The sequence below is a fragment of the Rhipicephalus sanguineus genome, chromosome 3 (genome assembly GCF_013339695.2).
Source record: "Rhipicephalus sanguineus isolate Rsan-2018 chromosome 3, BIME_Rsan_1.4, whole genome shotgun sequence".
Classification (NCBI taxonomy): domain Eukaryota; kingdom Metazoa; phylum Arthropoda; class Arachnida; order Ixodida; family Ixodidae; genus Rhipicephalus; species Rhipicephalus sanguineus.
This window is the reverse complement of record NC_051178.1, coordinates 122990172-123016753: the sequence shown is the minus strand read 5'-3', so window position 1 is coordinate 123016753 and position 26582 is coordinate 122990172. Positions and strand designations below refer to the sequence as shown.

Here is a 26582-nt window from a genome sequence, read left to right as displayed (position 1 = left end):
CAGGACGATCGGATATCTCCGCCAAAAATATTGATGTGCCGTAATGACGAATCAGCTTTAATTCAATGGTAATCCAGCTCGTGTCTCCACGGCAATATGAACTCGAGACACGTTTGACCATTTCGCCGAGCGGCCTTTCAACATACACCTTTTTTGCAGCGTTGCGTTCTCCTCGCAGAAACTGAAAGCGATAACGCTTGCGGTATATTAGGTTCTCATAAGGGTCAATAATGTAGAGCGAGAATATACGAGCACTTCTTTCATGGAGAAATAAGGAAGTATCCGCCGTGTCACTCGACTGCTGGTGATGTAAATGGGTTCAGTGATAACAGCATGAACTGTCTGAACAGTATGTACTGCGCATGGTCCTGTTGTTAGAATCATCGCCGGCAAGCGAACAGATAAGCGACCCACCGCGCCTACATGAACTCGTGTATTTTGTGTCATAAAGCAAGCTTGGAAAAGCTGCTGCTGCGTCCACATTGGTCATTACAAGTTCGTCGAAGGAATCGCCAAGGAATTTTGACACTTGCGACGTCTTTGTGCTGACCCATGAAATACGTTGAGAGCTGCTGTTCATTAACTCTTACACTTATTGATGGTAAATTGTTTTTACGAAGCTAAAGCAGAATGTTGCGTTTTTGCCAATCTCGTCAGACCGTATCGAAGAACAGTTAGACCAATAATCACATACTACACTTCGTTGTCTGTCAGTGAACTTCAACAAGAAAAATATAATACGTATTGTTTTACACGGGTGGCCGTCCCCGTTAGTTTGCATGAACCAGTAAAGTTACAGCACAATGCCACTGTTTCCTGTGCTTCCCTTGCGACTGAAGGCACTCCCAGAAAATAAGAGCAAAAAAAAAGAGCGAAATTAGTAGGCATGTAATATCGCCTCTCTTCACCCTCCTTTTATTTTGAGGTGTGATATTAAACTCTACTGACAGGCTTTCATTTGAGGTGCGGATTGGGCGTCTCTGACAGCCGTGGGAAAGCTGAAGACTGTGTCGGCAGCACAGCACGTTCGCAAGAGCTCACGTCACTGTGGGAACAAGACCTTCTTGCAGGCTACTTTGTTCTGGTGGCGTACTGCGCAAGCCGGAAGGAGGGAACGAGCTGTGCGTTCCCTGCGCTCTTTCCTGTTTGTCTGTCTTCTTTCCTCCGTCGTGCTTGCGCACTACGCCACCAGGTAACTGTGACGCTCTTAGACATCCACAAGATGTCGTCTTTGGACGACACATATTTCCTACTTCTATAGGCACCGTGCCGAGATTTTGTAAGACGCATCTCCGCAGACTTCCGGGTTCCATTTAATTATGTGCCAAGGACTTCCCTGGCTTCAAATATCAAACAGCCACACGGAGTCCTTTCGTCGAGGAGAGAGGAAATGAATTTCCTTTCCGGTACAAAGGAAATTTTTGCTTCCCGGCAACATGAGCTTGTCGCAGGCTTTCGACTCGTCATTCAATGGGGAGTTACCTCAACCTTACTTTATTTTCAGTTATTCTTGATTAAGGTTTGGCTGGAAAGCCTCTCCATATGAGCTCCTTCTTAAATTGCCAGTATGGAATGACGGCGCAGATGAAAAGCGAGATAAAAATGATGAATTGGTTCTTTTCAAGCTCGGTAAGGAGCAACATGCTAGACTGAGACCGTAACGTGAAAGAAACTTGTTGTCGCTGTCCGCGTCAGTGGAAATGTAACGTGATACCGGTGATACTGAACTAGCCCGAGCTCTCTAAACGAACACGAAAACTATAACCTAACGTAGATTAGAGAGCATACAAACCGATAAGCCGAACTTCCACTTAAAAGCCTGAGCGTACTTGTTTGCGCTAAAGGTATCAGTACGCTAACCCAAGCGCCAGGCTGACTTCATCATTTCTTTTCCATCAAGCGTTGTGAAGTATTCGTTAGAGCAGAAAGCAGAGCGTTTTCTTTTTCTTTGAGAAACCTAACAGCGTCAGTTCGAATGATTCATGCAAGTGAAGAAGTTTCTATGACAATCAAAACAATAGTGATGGTATCCAACACAACCTGGTTCCAGTAACGGGTTGCAGGTGTATATAAGCGATCGATGTTACGTTCTTTCTTACGCTACGTGCTTGCTGCTTAACCTCTTAAATGAAGAAAGAGTAAAAACCGGCCTCTAAGCCTCCCTGCATGAAGCCCACAGTCGTCAATATGACAACATATGGAGGAATTATTTTTTTCAGTCTTTGCTTCGGGCTCACGTTGTTAGTAGTGCAAGGTAGGCTATCTCTCTCTCTCTTTCTCTTAGCTTCACCTATGTAGTGCTGCTTTTATCTGAGCAACCGGTCAGCCTTGCTTGTTATTCATCAGGTTTGCCTGACTTCGTCTACTGAGCCCTGCCCACCGTCAGTGACAGGGACACGCCCAGAAAATCCGCCTTCGCTGGTAAATAGGACGGCACTTCTGCGAGCCACAACAAGCCTGGCTCCATCATTCCCATTCTCATTTATTATCAATAAAATTTATTCTTCCTCATCCTTCCAATGAACTTAATCAATTAATTTTCATTAGTTATCCTGACAGTTCATTGGTCCTTATCTTAAGTAAAATTATGCTCCGATATCTTAATCAATCGATACAGCTCTTAAGTTGAACCAGAATCACGGATTTCTTTTTTTAAAAGGACATTTTATGAATACTCGGAAAACCGTAAGTGCTCGACTGGAAGCACTTCGAGGATAAACAAGGTTGTCGCTCTGTGCTCTTGCCACTAAAAACGCAAAAAAATCAAGAAAAAAACAACTCTAGCAATTCGTTTTCCTTTGCTTCTCCACAGTAGCCTGTAGCTGGCGCCTAAGAAGAAAAGTGGCGACCCTTGTCAGCTTCATTTGTTGGCGGCACTGCTACAACGATGGCAAAAATGGCAAAGAAAAGCAGCGGGGAAGCGCGGAATGACCGCGCATGTATCGGATGTGTCGCCGTTGTCGTCGAGGAAGTGTGGGAAGGAACTTGCGGCATACGCAAGAGCGGAAGCAGAGCGCGTCGCCATCGGAACGCCATTCGCACGCGCAACTTCGTTGGCGTCCCCTACGCGCTGTCCAAATGAGCGTGCCAAGGAGAAGAAGAAGCCGGATGGGAGAATCGGAAGCAACAAAGGAAGGCAGAAGAGAGAAAGCGAGGGAGCTGGTTGAATTGTTGGCCTCCGCGGGGCGACGCTCCTGCATTTGGCACTGCGTTCATGGCGTGTACTGAAGTAAGCTAGGGACGCTCTACGCGACATCTGGCGAGCATCGCAAGCTGCCGGCATGCGCTGAGGCGCTGGCTGACTGGGTGCGAGGACTGGGTCTGGAGGGGATGGGATGGAAGTTGGAACAAGATTGTGGAGTGAGGAGGGCGGTCGGTGCCGATGGGGTGTCGGGAATATGGAGAAAGGAAGAACTGGCGATGCAAGAAGAGCCGGCTGATTGTTATGAGGGCCGCAGAAAATGGTGCCATCCAGACCCTCCGGAGTTTCTATTTCCGGCAGCAGCTCCTGGCGAGAGAAAGGAGGTGAAAACGAGATACAAAGTACCAACGGGAGGGAATTGGGGATCAAGCAGTACCGTCAGCAACCAGGAGAGAGCGAGAGAAAAAAGAAACGAGTCTGGAAGGGTAATGCAGGAGTTCGGATCTAATAAGCATATGGGAGTTACGATAAGGACGGAGATGGATGTTAGAAGCGGAGGGCGCGAGAATGGCAGATAAGAAAAACGTTCAGTGCGCAAATGAGACCCAGCTATACTTACCTATATATAATTTAGCCTGGAAACTTTCATCTTATGAAGAGTAATAGCTGAACAAATTACACGCTTGTGTACACTCATGCTCGCCAAGGTTCCTTCGTAGTGAGATTTGTGCAGTGCATCAAATACATGCGTAACACTTTCTCATTCAACGAGCAATTTTTCACGCTGATAAGGTCAATGAAGTTTCAGTATGCCGAAGATGGCAGCGCAGTTTTGTCATCGTGGCGCTGCGAAGGTTCTGTAAAAGGTCACATCATACAGAGGATGTTTTAGTGATCATTGCACATCTGTGATTAGGGTAATCGTGAGAATGTGTATTGTTCTGCCTATAGCAGCCAGGAGCTCACAACATACACATTTTTTTTTATTGATATGATATATAAGGGGATGTTGGCGCACAATTATGGCGCCGGCTACTCCTTAGCCCTTGAGTGAAATTTGAACATTCTTTTTTTTTGTCGTTAAGAGGGACATGCACCATCGAAAGGACTGAAACACAACGAGTGAGTCAAAGTTTAGGGAAATAACAGCGTAAGGAGAAAAAAAAACAAGAATATATTCGCCCATCAAGCTGAGTACGCAAAGACGACCATCTCAACATATTAACAGACATAAAAAAGAAGCCCTATGGCAGGCCTGTAGCCAGAGGGAGGGGGGGTCTAACAAATTAATAACAAAAATAGGTGTTTTTCTCAAATAGTCAAGGTTTTCAGCAAGTGCCCCCTCCCCCCCTTCCGAAAAAAATTCCTGGCTACGGGCCTGCCCTATGATTATGCGAAAAGGGACAGCAAAATACAGTGATGTACTGGAAAGGAACCATAACAGAAATGAAATACGCAGCAAATAGCTAGCGCGAGATGTCAAAGATAATAACAATCGTTTGACAGCGTCCAAAGGGTAGAGAGAATGTGAGAGAAGGTTGGGTTGGACATCGGTCGATATCGCTACTCGCCACATAGGCGTTAACGGACGACACTTCAAGATGGCTGTTCCATACTGCGCACGATCGAACGCCTGGTTCCGCAAAGTGTTTTTGTTCTCTTTTTTTCCCCCTCTGTCTCACGATCTGCTCCGCGTTTGTAGTCTCGGTGTCTCGATGTTGTACAGCGTCCTTTCCGTCCCAGTGTGCAGCAATGCTGCACTCCCCACTTCCTTGGGACGAGTCTGTCCAATCAGTGGCGCTGACCAGGCGCATCGCGGACGACAGCTGTCCCGCTCTCGGCAAACAAAAGCATGACACTCACTGCTGTCTCTGTGAGATATGCGCCTACTTGTGTGGTAGTGCGAAGCTTGTCCCGACAAGTTCCCATTTTATTTCGCTTACGCGTATGCAGTGACTCGTGATTTAAAAAAAAAATAGGATGTGAAATGCGGAAAGAAGCAGTGAGCAAAACAATCAAAAAGCGAGACCTGCAATGACAAGTCTTGGAATTATAATCATCCTAAGAACGACGAGGCTACTATAAAGCTGGAACACGATCGTAACCGTAAAAAGGTCGACATATATAAGAAATTGCGGTTAAAATAAATTAGATAATACGCATTATAATCTACTTATGATACGGAGATGTCGTCATCACAGAAAATGAGAAAACTCTGATCCACAGTGCAGGCGTCGACTACTCTTTGGAATATGGGTATAGACGTTTTTTTTTTTCAGCTACAGCAATGTGATATGGACAGGGGGATGCTCTCCAGAAAAGCCGCAAACTATATCAAGCAACACATCAGAAACTAAAACTAAGAACGGATGAGAGAAAAAGAGTGGAAGAAAGAGAGGCAGGCAGGTCCCACATTTAAAACTAACCATCCGCCAAACATAGTTTCATACTGCGTTGTTCATGTCTGTTCGCATAGCATAAACACAGCAAGAAACAGTTCAGCTTTGGCCACGTGGCTATCTGCATCTGAACGTTCACCTTCAATGTCGTGAATACTTCTTGATCTGACAAAGAAAGGAAGAAAGAATGAAAAAAAGGAAGGAAAGAAAGAAAGAAATGTATTTCTGCGCGGCCGGTTCGCTTTTCGATTCATCTTCACTGAACACTTTTTTGGTGTTTTATTTTAATGTTTGCTGCAGGTCACACATGTTCCATTGCTTTTCGATGCGCACGCCAGATACGAGTGTTGCACCCGCGCCAGTGCGAATGCGGAAGCCGCCGAGGGCGCAGAAATGCTAGAGGAAAGAAACAGGGATTTAAGCAAAAAAGCAATAAAGATAAAAACCAAGGACCCGGTGATCAGAAAACCAAAGGTGAAGAAAGAAGACGCGAAGAGAGGCTGTCCGCTGGTGCTGACAGCGCGTTTCAGAGAGATAAAAGGGGAACCTCTCTGTGGGCGACCGAGCTCAAAACTCAGGCTGTATGAAAGGACCAGTGGAGGGTAAGGAAGAAGGGGAAGGGTGAGGAGTTGATGGAAACAGCGCAAAAGGAAGGGCAAAAATGAGAGAAAATGAGTAAGAGGCGTTGCTTGTGGTTTTGTGCGACACGGGAAAAAAAAAAAGCATCGCGGTCTCGGTCGTTGTCACCACGGATTCTTGTGAAGATCCCGGCAAAGACTGCTCCGACATAAGCTTCGTATTTACTTTAGTGGTATTGAATGTGGAATCTTTTGACGAGCTTGTTCCGGGACGCGGTTCTCGTTTGCGAACGGATCGAAATTCTGTGCTTCAAACCTTGAAGAGTTACCGTCACTTCCTTTCCTTTACGCCCCGCCCACCTTGTCAATAGCGCGGGAGAAATCACCGTGAAAAAGCTTCAGTGGCACAGAAAGAGCGTAGGTTGTTTATGATTAAGGCAGTGAACTTCAGTGAGATGATCTCTTTAGCATCGTTAGGTCGGCTTTGCCATCTTTGCGTTTAACGTGTTGCTCGTTTAAGTGGAATATTTTTCAGGTCTCTTTCTTCAATGCTTGCAACATCCCTGGTCTGCAGCTGGCATGTCGTCAAGTCTTCTGAAACGCGCAGAAATAGTGCGTTTATATACGTACATTATTGTAAAAAAAATTGTGGAAGTGACGCAATATCCTGGTGTTGAAGTCTTCATCTAGGGCGTCTCACTGCTATTGAAAACAAAGGTTCCAAACTAAGTTTACGCTCTCCTGCTCGTGAAACTGGCACAAAAATTTAATCACAAGATACACAGGTATTTCTTTGAAATATTCCGGTGCTTATTCTTCAGAAGCATGCAGGTTGCTGCCACAATGACTACATACACTGACCTTGACTTCTGCTCTGTCATGTGCTTCAACATGCATCTGTTCAACCAAAGCCTCCGAGATTGGCTGCGTCGGCACCAGCCGCGCGCCAAATCGCGGAGGCCAAGCACTTGGAAGGGCAACAGAATGTGCTGGATTAATTTAACTCATATGTACTTGATCATGTCGTCAAACGTTAGCAAGAATCTTTGGGCCTTCGTTATTTGATCGGGCGGACAATTTGAAGAACATGCAGTATGAAAGCTAATGTTGTCTTATGCGAAGCGCTGTCTCGTGTCCGTAAGACCAGGAGGCTCATAGAAATTGCATCGCATAAAACTCGCAATTCGAAGCAATATTTGTCGACTCCCAAAATTTCAGTAGCGATTTCAGTACAGGCTACCATCTGTTCCATCGAAAAAAAAGGACCTTACTAATTATTAAGGTCCTACGCTTAAGCGTAGACAAATACATGCTTATTTATGACTGGACATTGCATTTTCATATTTTGTCTTATGTGGTGATGCGGATTATGCGGAACATTTCATTTGGTTAATGATCGTGTAAAAAAACTTCCAAACGAACAGGAACGCCGGCGCAAAGAAAATGAGAAAAAACAACGAGGGACAAGCTCACACGTTTTCTGAATAATTCATTCTGTTTAAAGTTACACGCTTCTATTGATGATCATTATTTTAAGCATAAAATTGCTCGCGCTTCTATCAACTGGTGTTTAACCAACAAAATTAAATACGGTGTCTAACGGGCCAGTACTACTGTTGTATCATTGTGTAGTTTTTCTTTCCTTTTCTGGTTAGCATGTCTCCTGCATTCGGACGCACATATAGAGCCTTCCTTTTGTTGTGTCATTTAACAAAAAACAAAACAAAACAAGTGATATCATCGCACGAGAAACGCACAATATTTCTTAATTTTAAAACCGACTGTTGACATACGTGCAAGCATAAAGAGCATTACTCTTTGCGGGTCTTGGTATACGCACGTTCTGCATAACAAAGTGATTTATGGTGTCTATAAAACAGTGCCCAACTTTCCCGCATTCGTTCTTACACTCCTTGCGACGACGCAATAACTGTCTTCGTGCTGGTGTAATGCGCACGGGAATAAAAATTATCCTACCACACCCATTCGTTCGTTCCCATTCTCCTAGCAACAACTCCGTTGCACTACACGAGTGGCCGTCGTTTGTCATTTCAGTTGACAAAGCCGAGCCGAGACAAAGCCAATTTTGGCCCAGGCGCCCAGCCAACTCCATAGATACGAAACGTTTGGAGCGCGTCGCACAAGTGGTGTTTGTGGATCAAATTGACTTTTCATTCCGGCCCTAGCCGAGTCTTTTCAGACAGAATCGATATGAAGCAAGCGAAATGAAGTACAGGAGTTCTGGCGGAATCGATACACGTGGCCTTCCAACGAGAAGTTAACAGGAGAGGGGGCGGCAGGAGCAGTGGGTTAGTGAGTGCGAGTGAAGATGTTTTTGTCGCAGGAAACAATACGAGGCCACTGTCTCATGTCAACACTAAAGAACAAGGAGTCCGCAAGGACTCGCCTGTCAGCTTCTTGAAGGCGTTTAGTTTTCCCAGCATGGCAGCATCACTTTCGGAAAGCCATGAAATTTAATACGGTGGGTTCAAAAACACTCACAAGAGTGGGCACAGAGTGAGTGTAGGTTCCACTTGTCTCGCGGGCATTATTTTTTTTTCTTCGGGTAAAAGACTGGCCGAATTTGAAGTACGAGACCCGGAGGCACTAAGCGGTGTAGCAATCGATACACCCGCTCTAACCAATAATGTTGCGCACCACGCCCGAGCAACGGAACTACGCTGGAGGACAACTGTGATCCGCGTTGATCAGTCGAGACGTGAGGGGTTGCAGCTAGCGGTCGCGATCGGCATTAACTTTCTGCAGAAATGCTCGACCTGGATGAAACTAATGACATTCTGGACGAGTGGGCTAAGTGACCGCAGAGCGGGGCTTTTCGGATCACCGATAGGGCAGTGCGCTTTACTTATGTGCTTGATGAATTTTCATTGTACTGACGATGCTCTGGCATATATATATATATCTATATATATATATATATATATATATATATGTGTGTGTGTGTGTGTGGTGTGTGTGTGGCGTGTGTGTGTGTGGGGTGTGTGTGTGGTGTGTGTGTGTGGTGTGTGTGTGTGGTATAGTATGTGTTGCTTATCCAATGCGTTGTTTCTCCACTTGTGACGGCTTGTTATTCGACACATTGTCATTCCCCTTAACACTCTTAAAGAATAGTTCATTCCAACGACATAGGCAAGCTCGCCTTTCGCTATTCCACCACACCACTTGCACAGAAGATATTTAGAGAGACCCCTTTCCCTCGCCTCATAAGCAATAAAATTAAATACTAATGTAGTGCTTCTCTCTGAATGGCACAACTGGCTGTAATGACACTTTGTATTCTTGAACAGAACATAGTCTCCAATGTGCGTGTCCTAAATGCCGTGCTTCTTCAAGTATATGCTCGTAGTGAGAGTAAAACACTGTTCGGAAGAATTGCCACGGTCTGACGCAGTATACTTTGTTATTGCTCAGTTTGTTCCCCTACAAAAAATATACAGCCTTCAAAGGGCCTTCTTTGCGGTCAAATGTGAATCATAAAAAGCGTTTATTATATTGTTATTTTCAAGCTCACAAACCGACGGTGGCATCGCGTGAAGTGTGAAGCAGCATCAACGTTTTTAATACGTTGTGTGATTCAAATATTCCAGGCATCTTCTATTTTCTCTCTGCAGCCGAAGCGCAGACGGTGACGGCGCTGGAAGGCAGCCAGGTGCAACTGAGCTGTGACATAAGTGCTCCGGGCATTGGTGACTTTCCGGTGCGCATCCGCTGGTTCAAGGACTCCGGCCCTAACCCCGTGTACAGCGTAGACGTCAATCCGAGGACGGGGAGCCTGTCGCAGATCCGCCAGAGTGCGCAGCGCAGTAGCTTGCAGGGTCGTGCATACTTTTCGGTCATCCAGACTCCCGCTGTGCTCAGCGTCGACCGGCTTCGGCACGCCGACAATGGGTCCTATGTGTGCGCCGTGGACTTCAAAAAAGACTGGACACGAAAACTCATGACGCACCTCATCGTTATCGGTAAGTGTATGCGTTATTAACTAATATCGCTGCTTGATGTAGAATACACCTACATCAAGCAGTAAAGTTTCGACAGACACTGGGACATGATAAACAAAAGTATAAAAAAAAACTTATGTGACGCGCAGCGTTGTAGTGGTGACCATTGGTTCGCGCTGCTCATCTGGAAGTCGTTGTTTTGATCCGACAGCATTTCAGCGATGCTGACATGTAAAGATGTCTACTTAGACTGACGGCACGTTAAAAGACCTCACTTGATCAAAACAAAAAAAAAGAAAGAGAGAGAGATAAAAAATATGGCTGATCCCTCCGTCATAGGAATCGGTATAACACGAAAGTGAAACGTGTCTTCACAGAAGTAGTGCTTATTGTGTAATGAATACGTATATGAGAGATTGTACAATGTCTATTCGTGTTTGGCAGCTATAGCACCGTTTGACGTGGATGCACCCATGTTGACAGCATGTCTCTATCGCGACGACAAACGCCCATGATCATGATCAAACCGTTGTGGTAGCTGACGGTGTGAAGATAAATTTGGACACAGCGAATCGTGAATCCCGCGTAAGGATGATATCAACAAGCTCATAATCAACACTGGTACCCGGTATGCACTTCTTCAAAGCGTCGTCAATTAAGGAGAGAAACGGCACGGTGTGCGCTTTCTAGTAATGTGTAGCCGACGCCTGTGCTCATGCATACATAACACACACTGCGCTTCAGCAACACGGGAGGTAGAGGTTCGTAGCCTGAGCCGCAAACGCGTGCGTTCCGCTGGCCTCTGTCTCGCAGGCGCGGCTCTCGCTCCACCAAGGCACGACATTCGTCCGTCGAAATCGCGTCCTTTCTGCAACGCATATTGCAGCAGTTTTGTTAGTCGGTGCTCTCGCAATTGAAGCAGTCGGCTGCGGAGAAATCCCGTTGGTGCACGTGGAAACTGGAAACTACACTGTCATAGGTTTCTCTATGTTGCTATTGTTCTATTTATTGTGTCTTGCTTCAAAGAGACACCACTGGACTGTGTATAAGACGTGATGAAATTATTACAGCTGATGTTTAGAGTGTAGGTTCCCTAAGGCGCAACGAACGTCAATAATACGGGTGTGCTTACATCCAGGCCATACGAGATACATCCGCCACTTTCAGTAATATTCTAATTGGCAGCACTTCATTTCTCAGCAGCGTTAAATCAACAAGATCATTGTCGATGGCCTGACAAAATTAGAAAAGTATTACTGTAAAGCGTGCTTTTCTGTAAAGTAGGTCAGTCGTGCAACAGAGCCATATTGAGCAAAAGTAGAAATTTGGAGTGAGTGAGTGAGTGAGTGAGTGAGTGAGTGAGTGAGTGAGTGAGTGAGTGAGTGAGTGAGTGAGTGAGTGAGTGAGTGAGTGAGTGAGTGAGTGAGTGAGTGAGTGAGTGAGTGAGTGAGTGAGTGAGTGAGTGAGTGAGTGATGTGAGTGAGTGAGTGATGAGTGAGTGAGTGAGTGAGTGAGTGAGTGAGTGAGTGAGTGAGTGAGTGAGTGAGTGAGATGAGTGAGTGAGTAGTGAGTGAGTGAGGTGAGTGAGTGAGTGAGTGAGGAGTGAGTGAGTGAGTGATGAGTGAGTGAGTGAGTGAGTGAGTGAGTGAGTGAGTGAGTGAGTGAGTGAGTGAGTGAGTGAGTGAGTGAGTGAGTGAGTGATGAGTGAGTGGAAGTGAGTGGAGTGAGGGAGTGAGTGAGTGAGTGAGTGAGTGAGTGAGTGGAGTGAGGGAGTGAGTGAGTGAGGGAGTGAGTGAGTGAGTGAGTGAGTGGAGTGAGTGAGTGAGTGAGGGAGTGAGTGAGTGAGAGTGAGAGTGAGTGAGTGAGTGAGTGAGTGAGTGAGTGAGTGAGTGAGTGAGTGCCATTCGTGATTCTTCTATAGAACGAACTCTTCAGCCCCATTATTGTCAGTGTATGCGAAAGCGCCATCTATTGATTCATTTTTACCTCTTTCATTGACCCTTCAGGCTCAGGGCATATTGCGAGGTTACATTGTGCAAAAGCGCTCCAAGTTGTTTTGGCGTAGGACAAAAATCTTCTATCAAAATGTCCAATGAGGTTCAATATTGGTTATTTAGTACCGCGAACATGATTAAGGTATGGCCTAAAAGGCAGGGGGATAGAAAATAGAAAGGAAAAGAAAACTATAAAATAATGTAAATCTCACAGCGAGGCGTCAAGAGGCTTTCCCTATGCGATAGCAGTTCAGAAAGGTGCTCCCATTTTAACCGGTCGTCTTTTCTTCCACATTTATTTTTTCTGCAGAGAGCTCCGTACTGCAGGCGCATCAAATATTCCATTACTGTCGAGGGGGCCCTGTTTATTTTTTTTTGCTCATTTTTGGCCCAGATGAAGTGATCTCCACTCCTCTTTGTCCCATCTCTTCCGTCTTCCTGTTTCTTGCAATATTCGCCAGCTATACTGCTAAATGCCTTTTCAAGGTGGGTGGAAAGCTCGGGGGTACTACTGATTGCTTTCTTGGCAACCTAAACGTCATGTTCCTGTGCTGTATATCGTTATAGTTATGCACGCGTTTGGAACACATTCCTCCTAACTTTTATTTTCTTTTATGGTTATTTGGAGCGGCCATCTCTACTTGTATATTTCGCTGACCTTGCTAGAACCGACCTTAAGAGGCTCGGTCATCGCCTCTACTACAGCCGTAGTTGTAGGCGTGCTAGAAAAAACATACTTTAGCATGTCACATACCTACGAAGGAAGCAATACACAAACTCGACTGCATTACAAGCCTGTATATTTTAATGCTGAGTACTTTTATTCTCTATTATGTGGTCTTGGCGGGCCGCCTCCAATTCAACAAATATGTTATTCAAAAACAATGTACAGAACCTCTTCAGCTTTGGTTGCATTGGTTGCATTTTAGTTAATCTGGGAGGGACGTCGCAATTGAGAGGTCGAGAACACCTGAGCTAGCCTCTTTCGTTATGATGTGCAGCAAGCGAATAAAGTAGCGATAGTGCACTTTGTAAATACCAAATGCCGCTATAAATAATATGAGCGAGCTGGAAGCTTTCTCTAAGGCGCTCCCTTTTCTACAGTAATCTTTATTGCCCTGCTTGGGATAGCATACTAACCTATAAACCAAATTGTTCGCTTATGCTTAAGGTGGTTTATTACTAACAGTGCGCCTATATGGAATAAGAAAACAAGAGACGTGACTGAAACACTTCCACAAAACTTTATCGTACGCTCATGCAGGACTTTAGCAATGCATGTATTCCACAATGACGTCCGTAGAAATGTTCCGGGCGAACGAGCACTTTGAATATTCATAGGCACGCTTCACCGTCATCGAACCTGGGGGCACTAAAACTTTGTAGGCTCATCTACGTGTTCCTAACCGCACAAAAACTAAAGGTTCAATTTTACTCGATCAAAAAATCAAAGTTACGTTCCTGCTCGCACACTTCGAGCAGCACGCTGTGGATACGAGAAAAAAAATAGAGAGAAATTAAAAAAAGTGAGTTTCTCGTTGGGACCTTTGTGGCTATAGAGCGATAAATTAACAATGCCCGGTTTCTGAGAGGGCCTCCAAGAATTAATCAACTTTGCCTGCTCGTTTGTAGCTCTGCTCCTAGAGTTTCATCAAGCCCTCTTACTTGTGTTTTATTTGAAACATGGTGTTTTATATTTCCTTCACCGGAGGCCGGCAAGACTACTGCAAACACGCTTGAAACAAGATACGCCGTTCTCTGTTAATGTACTGTGGTGGTCAGTACTGAGCTGTTAATAATAATGACCCCTTATGTGATAAACTTTGGGCTCTTGAAAGTTGCAGGTGAATGAAGGCGCGTCCGAAATAATGCCGCTTGGAGTTGAATAACATTTTACTAGTCTGGGCCTTTTTGTTTAGCAATTAGCCTTTCTTTTCGTGCCTCACTCCTTCACAACGCTCGCGTATAAATAATTGTGTGCGTGCGATGTTTACACGTGCAATGTAAGTAAACGTGCGCTTGCCATGACGCTTCTGTTTGAAGCGATTGTGCATGTCCCGCAGTAACGCTTTCGGTTCTGCTTCTTAAGTTTATTTTTGCAACGTAATTTTTATGCAAAAATTATTTATGCCTTGTGCTTTAGCATGAAGTTTACGAATGGCTGTTGCTTCGAATTATAATGCTCAAGATCCCTGCGTGGTAAAACTATTGAAGCCAGCAAATGATCAGGTGCTCATGTTGTTATCCTTGAGAATAGAGTGAGCAAAAAAAATGAATAAAAGCATTTGACCGCACCAGACAAGCTAGACGAAATACTCAGTTAAAGAAAATGGTACTGGTGTTGCGTTCGCAGCTTTATTGGCATAGATAACTTAAACTTGTTACTACTGCGTTTCGTTGAGTTTAATAAACGACGCCTCAGTGCCTTGGAGCTATCTATAGCAGTGATAAACTTCCTGTACTTGCGGAGAGGCTAGGAGAGTTGAGGGCGTATTAATAATGAGGCTTCTTATAGTAGCGTTTGTAAAAGTCAAGTAGCGTTTGTAAAATGTCGTTATTCTAATTTGTTTTTTCGTTTGACTAATGGGCGGCGAACCATCCTAACGATTGTTTTTTCCTATAGACAACTTCGTGAATTAAGGCTCAGATCAGCATCCAACAAGGCACGTCCTCATAGGCTGAAAAAAACGGTTGATTACCTTCTCATACCGGTACCGTTGAACCGTTTACAGTTGGTTCTACCCTGTGTCATTTAGAGATTCGATTTTCAGGCTTCGCCTTCGTGTAGTCCTTAATGAACTTACTTTGGAATAATGATGTTAACGCAAAAATCGTAGCTTATGCTCGCTCAGTTCCCGAGCCTGGCAGGTCGCCGAAGCAAGTGAGTCTTTAGGAGAGACAGCAATACAAGAGGCAAACCATTATTTATAAAGTGAATGCCAAGCGGCTTGAGAAACCATACTGTTTCGCTTCTTTATGTTATCATGCATATGAACTTTAGCATATGTGTGGAAGTCTTCATGGTGCAAGTTACCTTTAATAGCGCGTATTAAACAGCGACTGCGGTTAAATGAAATAATATTCCCCATGCGATAATACAGGTATCGTGTATTAGGAGTCTGAATAAGGGATGAGCTAACTAAAGGTCAGGAGCCACATCTAGAGTCAGAAGAGCTTGTGTCGCTCCTTGTAGGTAATCTACCTGATTACCATGCGCAGGGACATAGTAGGTCATTATCTTTAAGAAAGCTATGTATTAATTCATGAGGCTACCATTACGCTCGTAAATAACCTGATAGATCTTTTTCGCGCACTTTAGCTGCACAATCGTCCTGCTTCGACATCTAATTTAAAGGCATAGCTCATAACCTATCGTTTATAATGAGGAAGACTGGCTATGTGGTTAGAACGGCTCCAAGCTCGGCAAGCTATGTACCGCATTTCTTCACGAGCCGTCAACGTCGTCCGCGAGACCAGCGTTTTGTAAGCTCCCACCTAACTCGCGTCTTGGGCAGTTACTTGACTGTCACGTAATTTTCTCATCTTCGGGTTACTTAATGAGTAAGCTGTTCTCGCACACGTATAGCTTCGGCAATATATTTGCCGTGATGGTTTGCATGCGTGCGCCACGGTACACTATCCTTACCTTATGTTACACTTTCTTTCGTGTATACAAGCACAAGTGCGCAGGAGTGACTCATCGAAGGTCTCGCCGACTTATTCATCCCACACACAAAAAGGCAGCGGGTGTGCTTCCTCGCAGCGCAGACATTCTCTGTACACTGTTCGACGGTTCGTATATCTTTGTGAAGGGAGCTGGCTCGTTCGCTTCAATCATCTTAGACGTGAATGTCATAGGTTGCAAATTATAAATCCCAGGTTGCAGCAGTACGTACAACTATCCAATTTCGGCTTTTATGTCTTCGAATCACGGCATCGAATTTTATTCCCGAAACTCGCTTTGGATGCTTGATTGATACGCAGCAGCCATCGTGTAAAGTTATGTGGTTTTCGTTGAAGTTTTCTGTTGTTTTGCACTTAGGCACTTCCAGTCACAGTTATATGCAGCCACCAGACAATGTAGAACTCAGAAGCGAAAGCATTCTTCACCTCGCATCCAGGTGTTCTTAATTCAAGCAAAGAGATAAGGACAGAGTGCAAATGTAAGTGAACGAAAAAATAACTGGCGAAACTGAGGTAAAGCCCCAAGTCGTTGAATTTCGTGCACCATGTCTTTACCAATTGGGCTGTTGCGGTGTCGCATTTCACTTTCCTTGGTCATTCAAGGGTACCGAGACCTAAAACTCAGGAGTTAGAGCCCGCGCCAGCATTTACAGCCAGGGGTCAGATATTTACGATGGCAACGTTGTTTCTTTTATTACAGGTAAAATGATGCTTCGAAGGTCCCCATAAGCATTATTGTTTACGTAAGTAAGTACAGTAACACGAAGCGCTGGTTTTCATTGTGCAGATGTTGGCTGAATGTGTACCGTGCATTACATCCCGCGAAAACAATTACTCGACTTTAGACACAAGGCTATGCAAGTGGCAGGCTTAAAGGCGGCACCGATGTAATTTTTCTCCTCCAGACATAAAACAAGGAGTGTTTTAGGTCTACGTAGGGAGACCGTTTCCTAGAGACATAGCACTGAAACATTATTGCAGGTTGGAAAATTCCTGGTAACATAGCAGGAGAGAGTGCGACTGACCGTGGCGTTTTTATATTTATTTATAACTTCTTTCTTTCTACTCATGTTCTGATCGATGACAGAAGGCGGAAGGGTAAGACCAACCCAGCCGGGAACGCTGACAGGGCATGCGAGTATGTGCGGGAGCATGCGGCGGAGGGGTGTCGTGGCGCGGCACCAAACCTGCATCTATTATTCAAGGAAACCATGTCGCGAACAATTACAACGCGAGTCGAGTGGCCCTGGGGGGAGAATAAATTGGCGCGGAAGGGAGGGGGGGTCAAATAATGACTCCCCTGGCTCTTCTCTTTCACCCTCCTTTTACCAGCCTCCCGCTAGTCCCCGCTAAAGCTAAAGCCCTTAGCCAACGAGGAGCTACATAGAAGAGGGCTTCGGCGCACTTTTGTTTCAATCCACGACGCTGCCTCGTCACGTTCGGTCGGAGACAATTCCCGCGGTACCCGCTTGGAGCACTCAAAAGGAGCGAGACGTGTAAGAGGGGGAGGGGGGTATTGTTGAGGGGGCACTTGACGCGAAAGGAGAGCCACCAGCAAGGAGAAAGAAGAGGAGAATGAACTGGGAGGAGCTTGTAGCGGTTCTCGGCACAAAGGCTCCGGGTCGACGAATTGCTAATTGCTGCGGAAGGAAACTCGTGCTGGATGGAGAGTGGCGCAGCCATCGCACGAGAGGGACTGGAAAGTGCCAGTACCGATCAAAAAGAAAAAGGACAGCGCAAAGACTAAGCAAAGTTCTGGCACTGGCCGCTCTGCGTCGCCTTGCCGCTTGGAGTTGGCGCGCACGCTCTAACGTGCTTTTGGGAAAAGGTTTTGCCAGCTTGTACGCGGAGTCGGTGCGCATGAGAGAATGTTTGTACCGCGCGAAGGGCTGGAGAGAGCGCTGAGGCATGACTGGCTGGTGAGGCCAGTCGCGAGCTGGTGCAAACTCGTACGCTCCGATGGACGAACAACAAAAGTTTAATTACTGGTTATTCGCTTGCTCCTTGCTGCGTGCCGAGTTGCCGCGTCGAAAGATAATCTCGGTCTGGGCTGCTCGAATTATGCAGTCCGCTTCGAGGGAATAGGTAAATATATGCGTTTGGCCGAGTTTCGAAAGAGGGTAATTGCGACGTGCTAGCTAAAGGCTGGCACGCAAATAACCGCTTGGGCGTACTGCACGGAAATAAGTCTCGTTTCGCAATTGTCCATGATGTGCGCGCTTTAAATTAATAGTCTCAGCAGCCTAATAAATGTCACGTGTTCGTAACGTACCTTAGCCTGCGCTAGTTTTCGATAAAAAAACATGATGCAATATGTGTGATAGATCGTACGCTGTTATTGTTCGCAATTAAGGTACAACCCGCACGAGAACTGTAAACTACATTATATAAAACGAAGTCGAAAAGGCTAAAAGATGAGCAATTATTCTTTCCCTGCATGTCATCGTGTACTTGCTAATAAAAGTAAAAAGTGTGTGCATGAACCGAGTGATATTTTTTTCTCGTGCTTTATGTAAACTTCTGCCGTACTCCAAACCAAAAAAATTCAAATTCCATGATTATTTCAATTTAGTCGCTGCGAACTTCATTTTGTACCAGCTTGATTCTACCCAAATGAAAGCACGCATGAAACTTCAGTCGCCAATGCGCTCTCCATATTGAGTTTGTCACACCAGAACTTGTACAGATATATCAAGAAAACAGAATGCATGACGATATGCATGGGCGGCAAGGTCTGCGCATCATAGGCGCAGTCTTGATTCGTTCGTGTTTTTGTAAGGCAGCCTCCTAACGTACAAAATGACTACTCCGTATATAATGGCGAAAGCGTTGTCGCTGAAAGATCAGGCCATTCATACGCAAGTAGCGAGAAAGAACACAAAATGACTTCTATGTTTCGAATGATAAAGCTTTATTTCTAATTGCTCAAACAAAAACGATCTCGTACGTTATTATGACAAGCAGAAAGGACAGCCCGGTCTCAGATGACCACATATGGTCTCGCGTCAGTGACAAGTTGTTTGGTTACAGCGTCGTCCGCTGTTACGAAAGCAGAATGTTGGCCGAAAGCACGGCGCTTCGCTGCTGAAAGTGCCGACTTCTGAGAGCCACGCCTATCCGGCAAAGTTGACGGATGAACGGCAAAACGAGAAAGAAAGTCAGCCAGAACTTTGGGGGGCTGACGTAAGTATGACTGGGCGTCAGAGTGAGTGAGCAAGAAGTGAGGATAGGGGAGAGGGAGGGGGATACTTGATCGCTTGGCTCCCAGCACGCCAATACGGAAATGACACGGGCAGCTCCCAGACCGAGGGCCAACAAATAGAGCGTGGCGCAATGGACGAGTTCTCGGGACGAAGACCGATGGCGATAGAAAGAATAAAGCGTCAGGGTCAGCGCGATAGTGACCGATTGTCAGTAAGCACGCAGATGGCGCAACAGGCGCTGAGAGAAAAAGAGGTATTTCGCTCAGGGAGTGAGTGCGTATAAGTGATAGCAAAAAGAACATAAGCGAATGTGTAAATACAGAACGGCGGTATAGCCGGAAATATAAAGACATGCCCGTAGACGTCGTGGACGTCAGCGGTACTTCGCACTCAGATTGAAGACGGTGGCAGGCTGGACAGATTCCGAGTTGCGAGTGCTCGCTCGCAATCGTGTGATTCCTGGCGTACGGAGAGACGTTTCCTAGCGCATGAGCAGCTTCGGAATCCACTCGGAGGCGAACGCAACAGAGTGCGGCGAGACGGGATATTTCCATCAGCCTCCGAATGGCGGTACTACAATGGCCACGCTGCATCAGTACGCTCTGATAGTCAAAGCAGCTTTTGCGACATGCGTGTATTCCCGCTTCTCTTTGGTCGACGACAACCCGTTGTCTCGATATACCATATAGGAAGTTTTCTTACTTGTACAAGTGTTCTAACAGACTTTTATTGCGATAGCAACTATACGGACACTTTCGGTGGATTTTTGCCGTCACCGTCATGTCCCAGATATGTATATGTATGTATATCTAAAAAGGTACAAAGAAAAGAACCCCAGGCCTGCGCTGAAACCGCAGCACAGTGCACAGCGAAAGCGGGAAGAGCGGCGTTTCTAAAGCACCGTTGTAAGCTCTCTTGGGGCTACTAATACAAATACACTAGCAAGGTACCCACTACGCTATAAATCACAATTTTTGTGAAGTTCGGTAGCACCTACTAAGCCATAATCCGTCATTCTGCGGAGAAGCGAGGCACCAGCTACACGTTTGTAAGCATTATGTGCACTTTGTTGACGCGACGACTGATGACGATGAAGAATTATGGCTCAACCCTTTGTAATGGGTTGGAAGCTTTAAACGGCCCACCAGTTATGTAACTTGCATTAGGTGACGCCCGGTCGCTATGTCCCTCTCCCGCCATACTGTATAACATACGTTGACGTGGGAGAGAGAGGGGGGGCGAAGAACTTTACTGAGACCCCGAGGAAATGGATCATGCGCTTATGGGCTTCCTTGGCAACTAATACAAGTGCACTTGCGAGGAACCCACTATGCTATAAATCATTGCAATTTTTGAGAAGTAGGAAAGCAGGCATTATGCCATTTTTCGTCATTCTACGGAGAGCCGTGGTAACTGCTAAACGCATGTAAGGCATTATGCGCACTTTGTTGATGCTGTGCCTGATGACGATGAAGAATTATGGCGGAGCCCTTTGTAATGGGTTGGAAGCATTCAACAACCTTCTCGTTGCGCAATTCGCATTGTGTGACGCCTGATTACACAATTCGCGTTGTGCGACGCTCGGTGTTTATTTTACTCTTCTACCACGCTATATTGCATATGTTAATGTGGTTCCTTCCCGACATGAAGCCTGTATAAGACCTTTTTTCAAAGCAGTTTCAAGCACCGGCATGGCTCAGAGGTTGAATACTGGGCTCCCACGCAGGGGACCCAGGTTCGAACCTCGTTCCATCCTGGAATTTTAGGGGCGAAGCTCCTTAAAGCGGCACCCGTTCGTCCCTCGTAGTCGTAGTGCGCAACCAGTCGTAACGCTAGCACCAGATCTTGACCTCCAAGGTGGTGCCGGTGGGAGATTTTTCCTGTGCGTTGTTGAACAATAAAAAATTCGCAGCGTGCGCGTTAACTAAAAGCCGAATTCTTCTGTCTCTCATTCCCCATTAGCAGTCATTGGCATGTTCCAGTAGGAAACGTTAGTAGAAGTGTAAGTGTTAGCTAAAGGCCGACTTCTTCTGTCTCTCATTCCCATTAGCAGCCATTGTTTACCCCCAAGGTAGTGCCTGGTGAGATTTCTCCTGTGCGTGATTAAACAATAAAAATTTTGTTCAAAACACCGTTGATTGATGAAATAAACCAACGAAAGACGCCAGATGTTTTCTAAAAGCAAAACGAAAGAACGCCAGATGTTTCTAAAGCAAAACGAAAAGACGCCAGCTGCTTAACGAAAGACGCCAGATGTTTTCTAAAGCAATGGTTTTCTAAACAATGAAAAGTCACAGCGTACATGTAAAATTAAAGTGAGCTGCAAGTCGTCATAACTCTCATCGAACCTTTAGTATAAACGCAGCCCGATCTCACGTCGGTGATGATGTACTGGGCAGAATTCACGGAAGATTCACGGTTTACCGATCAACCTCCGCAGCTTCGCCCACTCATCATCATTCACTCCGTGGATATGCTGTGATTTTTTTTCTTATTTCGACCGATAGTGGTTACGGACACCGGCGGCGGCGGCAGCGGACAACTACGGCGCCAAAAACGGCCGGTGAAATGAGCTCATAACAGCTTTCGCTTGTAAAATAAACCACAAGACAAAAATTCTGAAGCACCCGACCGGGGATTCGAACCAGCGACTCCTCGCTCCCCAGCACGCTGCGTTAGGCAACTCAACCACACGCCATGTATGCGCCGGTGAAATAACGGCGAGCTGTTTATGTTAACCATTTACCGCTGGTGGTACGCAGATAGGGGAGGACCTTGAGCGTGTCTTCCTATCACGCAACGCTCCTACGTTTTCTTTCAATTTGAAAACTGCCCTTGAGACACGCACGACAAAGTGGCCCCTTTCTGTACCCACTCGTAATGTGGAACGAAAAAAAAAAGGAACACCGGGCACACCTTGCGTCAGACGCCCCCGTGTGGCAGGAGACGCAGAGGGGTCACTCCTCGAGCCGCAGTTTAAAAGAAAAAGAAATATCTAAGAGCGTCTGATTCTCCATTGTCGACACGCTGCCATTGGCCAATCCTCCGGAATGGGTATGTGCCATAATTTTGAGGAAACAAACAAACAAACAAACATTGTCGACACTTGCAGCTCGTTGCTCAAGCACAAAGACGTAACAACTGTGACAGTTGTTAGTTCACGCTTGTCCTGTGTATACCTGTGAGTTTATTTCGGGTGTCATTTGTGCTTCAGCGGCGCGCTGCAAGTAGCAAGCTGCTTGTCGTTCTTCGTGTGAAATTCCAATTTCTTGCTATTGCATTCATTGCTTCGCACTTGCGGCGAAACTGTGAATTTTTTAATGCAACATACTTGCCCTTAAGGCATAATACTTTATGCATGTATGTGTATTAGATATGCGCCGTAACATCGGTGTTATGTATGTAGTGAAGCAGTGTGTCGTGGAATCTGTTATCGTGTATCCATCGGTCATAGATGGTCGTGTCACTGTAGTGAAGGCCGGCTTGCAGGAGGTGACAGAGCACAAGCGGCCGCAGAGTATAGACTGACAGTGATGCCGTATACCGCACAATACTGGCGGACTGTGACGCTGTGCGTGCGCTCTCTTTATCTTTCTCCCTGATTTTCTTTACTCTTGTAACTTTGAAACTCCCTCTACTCATTCTCCAGTGTAGGGTAGCATACCGGTTGTTCTAACCCCTTAACATCCCTGCCTTTCCCGTCTCTTCCGTTACCATTCGTTCCTTATTATCAGCCTGTGCGCGAATGAACGAAAATAGAGTAAATATAACAGACACCAGAAACGGGAGCTTTAAAAGGCGCCAAGCGGGCACAAACATGGGGTGAAGGCACTCTGTTTAAACGCGTTCATTGTCTCCCCTGCTTTTGGACGGTCGTTTAGGTTTGCGCGAGTCAACTTTATCGATCGGGGGCCGCTGCTACGTCCTCCTAATGACTTTCAGGCTTTTGCTTTACAGCGCAGAAAATTATTGGACGCTCGCAAACGTGAAAAACAGCAATGTTTACTGGCCCCCTTTTGCGTTTAGGCTTCCACGAAGCATATAGCCCGCCTCCCATTGGCACCTCGTTTTAATTGTGATAATGGCAAAACAAAACAACATAATCTTCTTTCAATTCTCTGGACACGGGCCCTCACTTATTTATTTCGGCGAACATAGATATGACGAGACTTCGACATTCTGGTTGTTAAGAGTAAAAAGTAACACGGTTAAATTTCATTCATACTAAAAGATTGGTCGTGCAAACATGGGCACAAGGGAGAAGTCAAGACACCACAAACGAGCAACTGCAAAGGCGCACCACGGCGGAAACGAAAGAAGGCATGAAAACTTATCTGATCATGCCCATGCATTAGGCGATAACCCTCAATCCGGCACACATGGGGGTCTACGTGAAAGACGACTGTTAAGGCGTTTGATTTCTTCGTTGTGCAAGTTACAAGTTTGTGCGCTCTTTGGCCATTAATTGGCCGTTGCGCCAATAAACGCCATATATCACTGCGCAAGTTAATAGACGGTTGGCCCATCATTCGCTACCACTATTACCGATATGTCATGCCTGAACCATTAAACATGTTTCTTCATTCTGGTGCCTGCACAAGACTACGCATTCATCGAATTTCGGCGTGCATTTCCACTCTCGACAATGTAGACATAAATTGGATGGGCGGCCCGTCTGTCATACGTAGAAGCGGCCGTAGCTAAAGCGAACGTTATACACGACACCCGTACCGTAATTATTGAATTTGTTGGTGTGTTTTACGAAACAAGTGTCAGCCTGTTTCTTGTATAATACTCGCTCATTTTTTTCTCTGCACAGCAGCGCACATATTACTCAGCTCATTGGCAGCCATAGCAGCAATAATGACGCCGTATCTACTTGCCACTTTCTTTAGCCTGTGAGGTACGCAATGAATCTAACGAATACCTTCGATACGCTTTATGCTAATGTTTTCTGCAACCATGCTAGGATTTAACAAAACCGACTTCTTTAAACGCTCAGCGATAGTTACCACTGGAACGCGAGGATAACCTACATGTAAACGGCGCGTAACCTGTGCGTTAAAGTTGGTACACATTTTGTGCTAACGCAACTTAGTGAGGGAAGACTTAAGGCATGATATGGCTATGCCGTTTTTTTTTTTGCAACTTTAGAATGTTTCGACGAGAAGATCAACGGCGATTTTGAAGATACTGCCAGCATACGTCGTGCTTCTGAAACGCTGAGAAAATGTCTAGAAGTTGTATTCCATTATTCTGAGGCAATTCTTTAGTAAACTTCTGCCTTCGTCTATTTAATTCAATTTTTTCTCTCACTGCGGTAACCACGGATTCAAAGTTCTCACCACTACAAAAAAAATTATGTGATAGTCCACATAGCAAAAAAGCTTAATAATAGAATAACCTAAGGCGCCCTATATCACTGGGCGCCTTAGGTATAAACGTTTGTCACTCTTGTTAAGGTACAAATCACTAATAATCAGTGCAACCTTAGAACCAATACACACACTTGTGCCGCTGTGTGCCTTTTGAATTGTTAGCGCCCAGTCTTTTAGCATGAATACTTGCAAACTAGTTCAGCCCTCTATAATTCTCACATTCATTGAAGTTACGAGAAAAAGGAATAACGGTTTACTGCAGCAGCAAGAAAATGGCTTCTTGAAAACAGCAAGACGCTCTTTCTTCGCCATAAGTGGGCGGCTCTTTCAGTCCGCAGTGCGGTTGGTTATTGCCGCGCCTCAGGTCCGTTCCACCAGACTTCACCGATTCTTCAGGCTCAGAGCATTGCCTCCGACGTTTCCTTCGATAGTTCGTACAGTATTTTCCTGCTCCTCTCGAAAAAGTTTGGACTACAATCATAGGTTAGGGGACAAATATAACTCTCAAATTGGCTTGCCTAGTGCACTATGCGGAAATCAGTAGTATCTTGTAAGCATGTTCTACTTAAACTCGAATGACAAGATAATTGATGGATCGCGTCACTTAAATTTCATCTTTAATGCTCGAGACCTATATATCTAAGGTTTGCCACCGCCATGACATGCTTTCAGCGCCAGCAGTTGCCTACGCCTCCACCAGTACAGAAAATCAAGCGCTTCGGATTTTTTTTGTTACTCTGGGAAAGCCATCGCTATTGCGAGCAACAAAGACACGTCGTGTAAAACCGCCACATAAGCAGTCGCATGTATATACAACAGGGCTGGGCAAAGATACTTTGAAATTGTATCGCGATACGATACAGGATACTCAGGCAAGAAGCATTTGAGAATACAGATACAAAATACTGCCGCAAAAATTGTATCCGATACGATACTTGGCCATTGTATCTTAAGATACTTCGATACATTTTCAAATTTGTTATTATAGATCCATGTAATGTAGCAGCAAACGCCTACGCACGAAAATGTCTGCTTGAAAATTTCTTAACTGTGACCTATTTTGTTTCACTTGAATGAAATGTCTGTTAGTATCTCAAAAGTTTTGCCCGTCTTGCTCAAAGTACATTAGTGTCCTTCCGAAACAACTTATTGGGGTTTGTTTTAGCTTCTTCACAGGAGAACTCTTTGCACACTTCGCTTACAGCGGTACTTGCTTTGCACAGCTTGCCGACCATCTAGCAGGTTGCCATATAATCACAATGACTTCAATAAGAAGCCTTCGCACGACGGAGCAAATACCGGTGTGGACTTTCACCTTGTCCGTAAAAGACAGCTTGCACAATACCGTATATCCAGACAGGTGTACAGCAACAACGCTGGTAGCGTCATTTTACAGCGAAAGCTGTTATGAGATCATTTCTCCGGCCGTTTTTGGCGCCGTAGTTGTCCGCCGCCGCCGCCGCCGCCGCCGCCGCCGGTGTCCGTAACCAGTATCGCTCGAAATATGAAAAAAAACTAAATAAGAAAAAAATTCCAGGATGGAACGAGGTTCGAACCTGGGCCCTCTGCGTGGGAGCCCAGTATTCAACCTCTGAGCCATGCCGGTGCTTGAAACTGCTTTGCAAAAAGGTCCTATACAGGCTTCATGTCGTGAAGGATCCCATTAGCATATGCAATATAGCGTGGTAGAAGATTAAAATAAGCACCAAGCGTCGCACAACGCGAATTCTGTAACCAGGCGTCAAACAATTGCGAATTGCGCAACGAGTAGGTTGTTGAATGCTTCCAACCCATTACAAAGAGCTCTGCCATATTCTTCATCGTCATCACGCACAGCATCAACAAAGTGCGCATAATCCCTTACATGCGTTTAGCAGGTACCAACGCTCTCTGTAGAATGACGAAAAATGGCAACAGTGCCTGCTGCCCTACTTCTAAAAATTACAATTATTTATAGCCTTGTGGGTTCCTCGCAAGTGCACTTGCATTGGTTGCCAAGGAAGCCCATAAGCGCATGATCCACTTCCTCGGGGTCTCAGTAAGATTGCAATGATTTATAGCGTAGTGGGTTCCTCGCAAGTGCACTTGTATTGGTTGCCAAGGAAGCCCATAAGCGCATGATCCATTACCTCGGGGTCTCAATAAAGTTCTTCGCCCCCCCCCCGTCTCTCTTCCACGTCAACGTATACAGCATGACGGGAGAGGGAAATAGCGACCGGCCGTCACCCAATGCAAATTCCTAACT

At 45.6% G+C, this 26582-nt stretch overlaps 1 protein-coding gene across 2 annotated transcripts in view; it reads left to right on the top strand.

The window, feature by feature from the left end:
* Positions 1 to 26582, top strand: part of LOC119387059 (hemicentin-1) — a 286000-nt gene that overhangs the window by 181855 nt on the left and 77563 nt on the right. For both annotated transcript variants that reach the window (XM_037654360.2, XM_037654359.2), the window contains exon 2: positions 9752 to 10099. In XM_037654360.2, coding sequence (XP_037510288.1) covers positions 9752 to 10099 — 348 coding nt within the window. The remainder of the gene's footprint in view (positions 1 to 9751; positions 10100 to 26582) is intronic.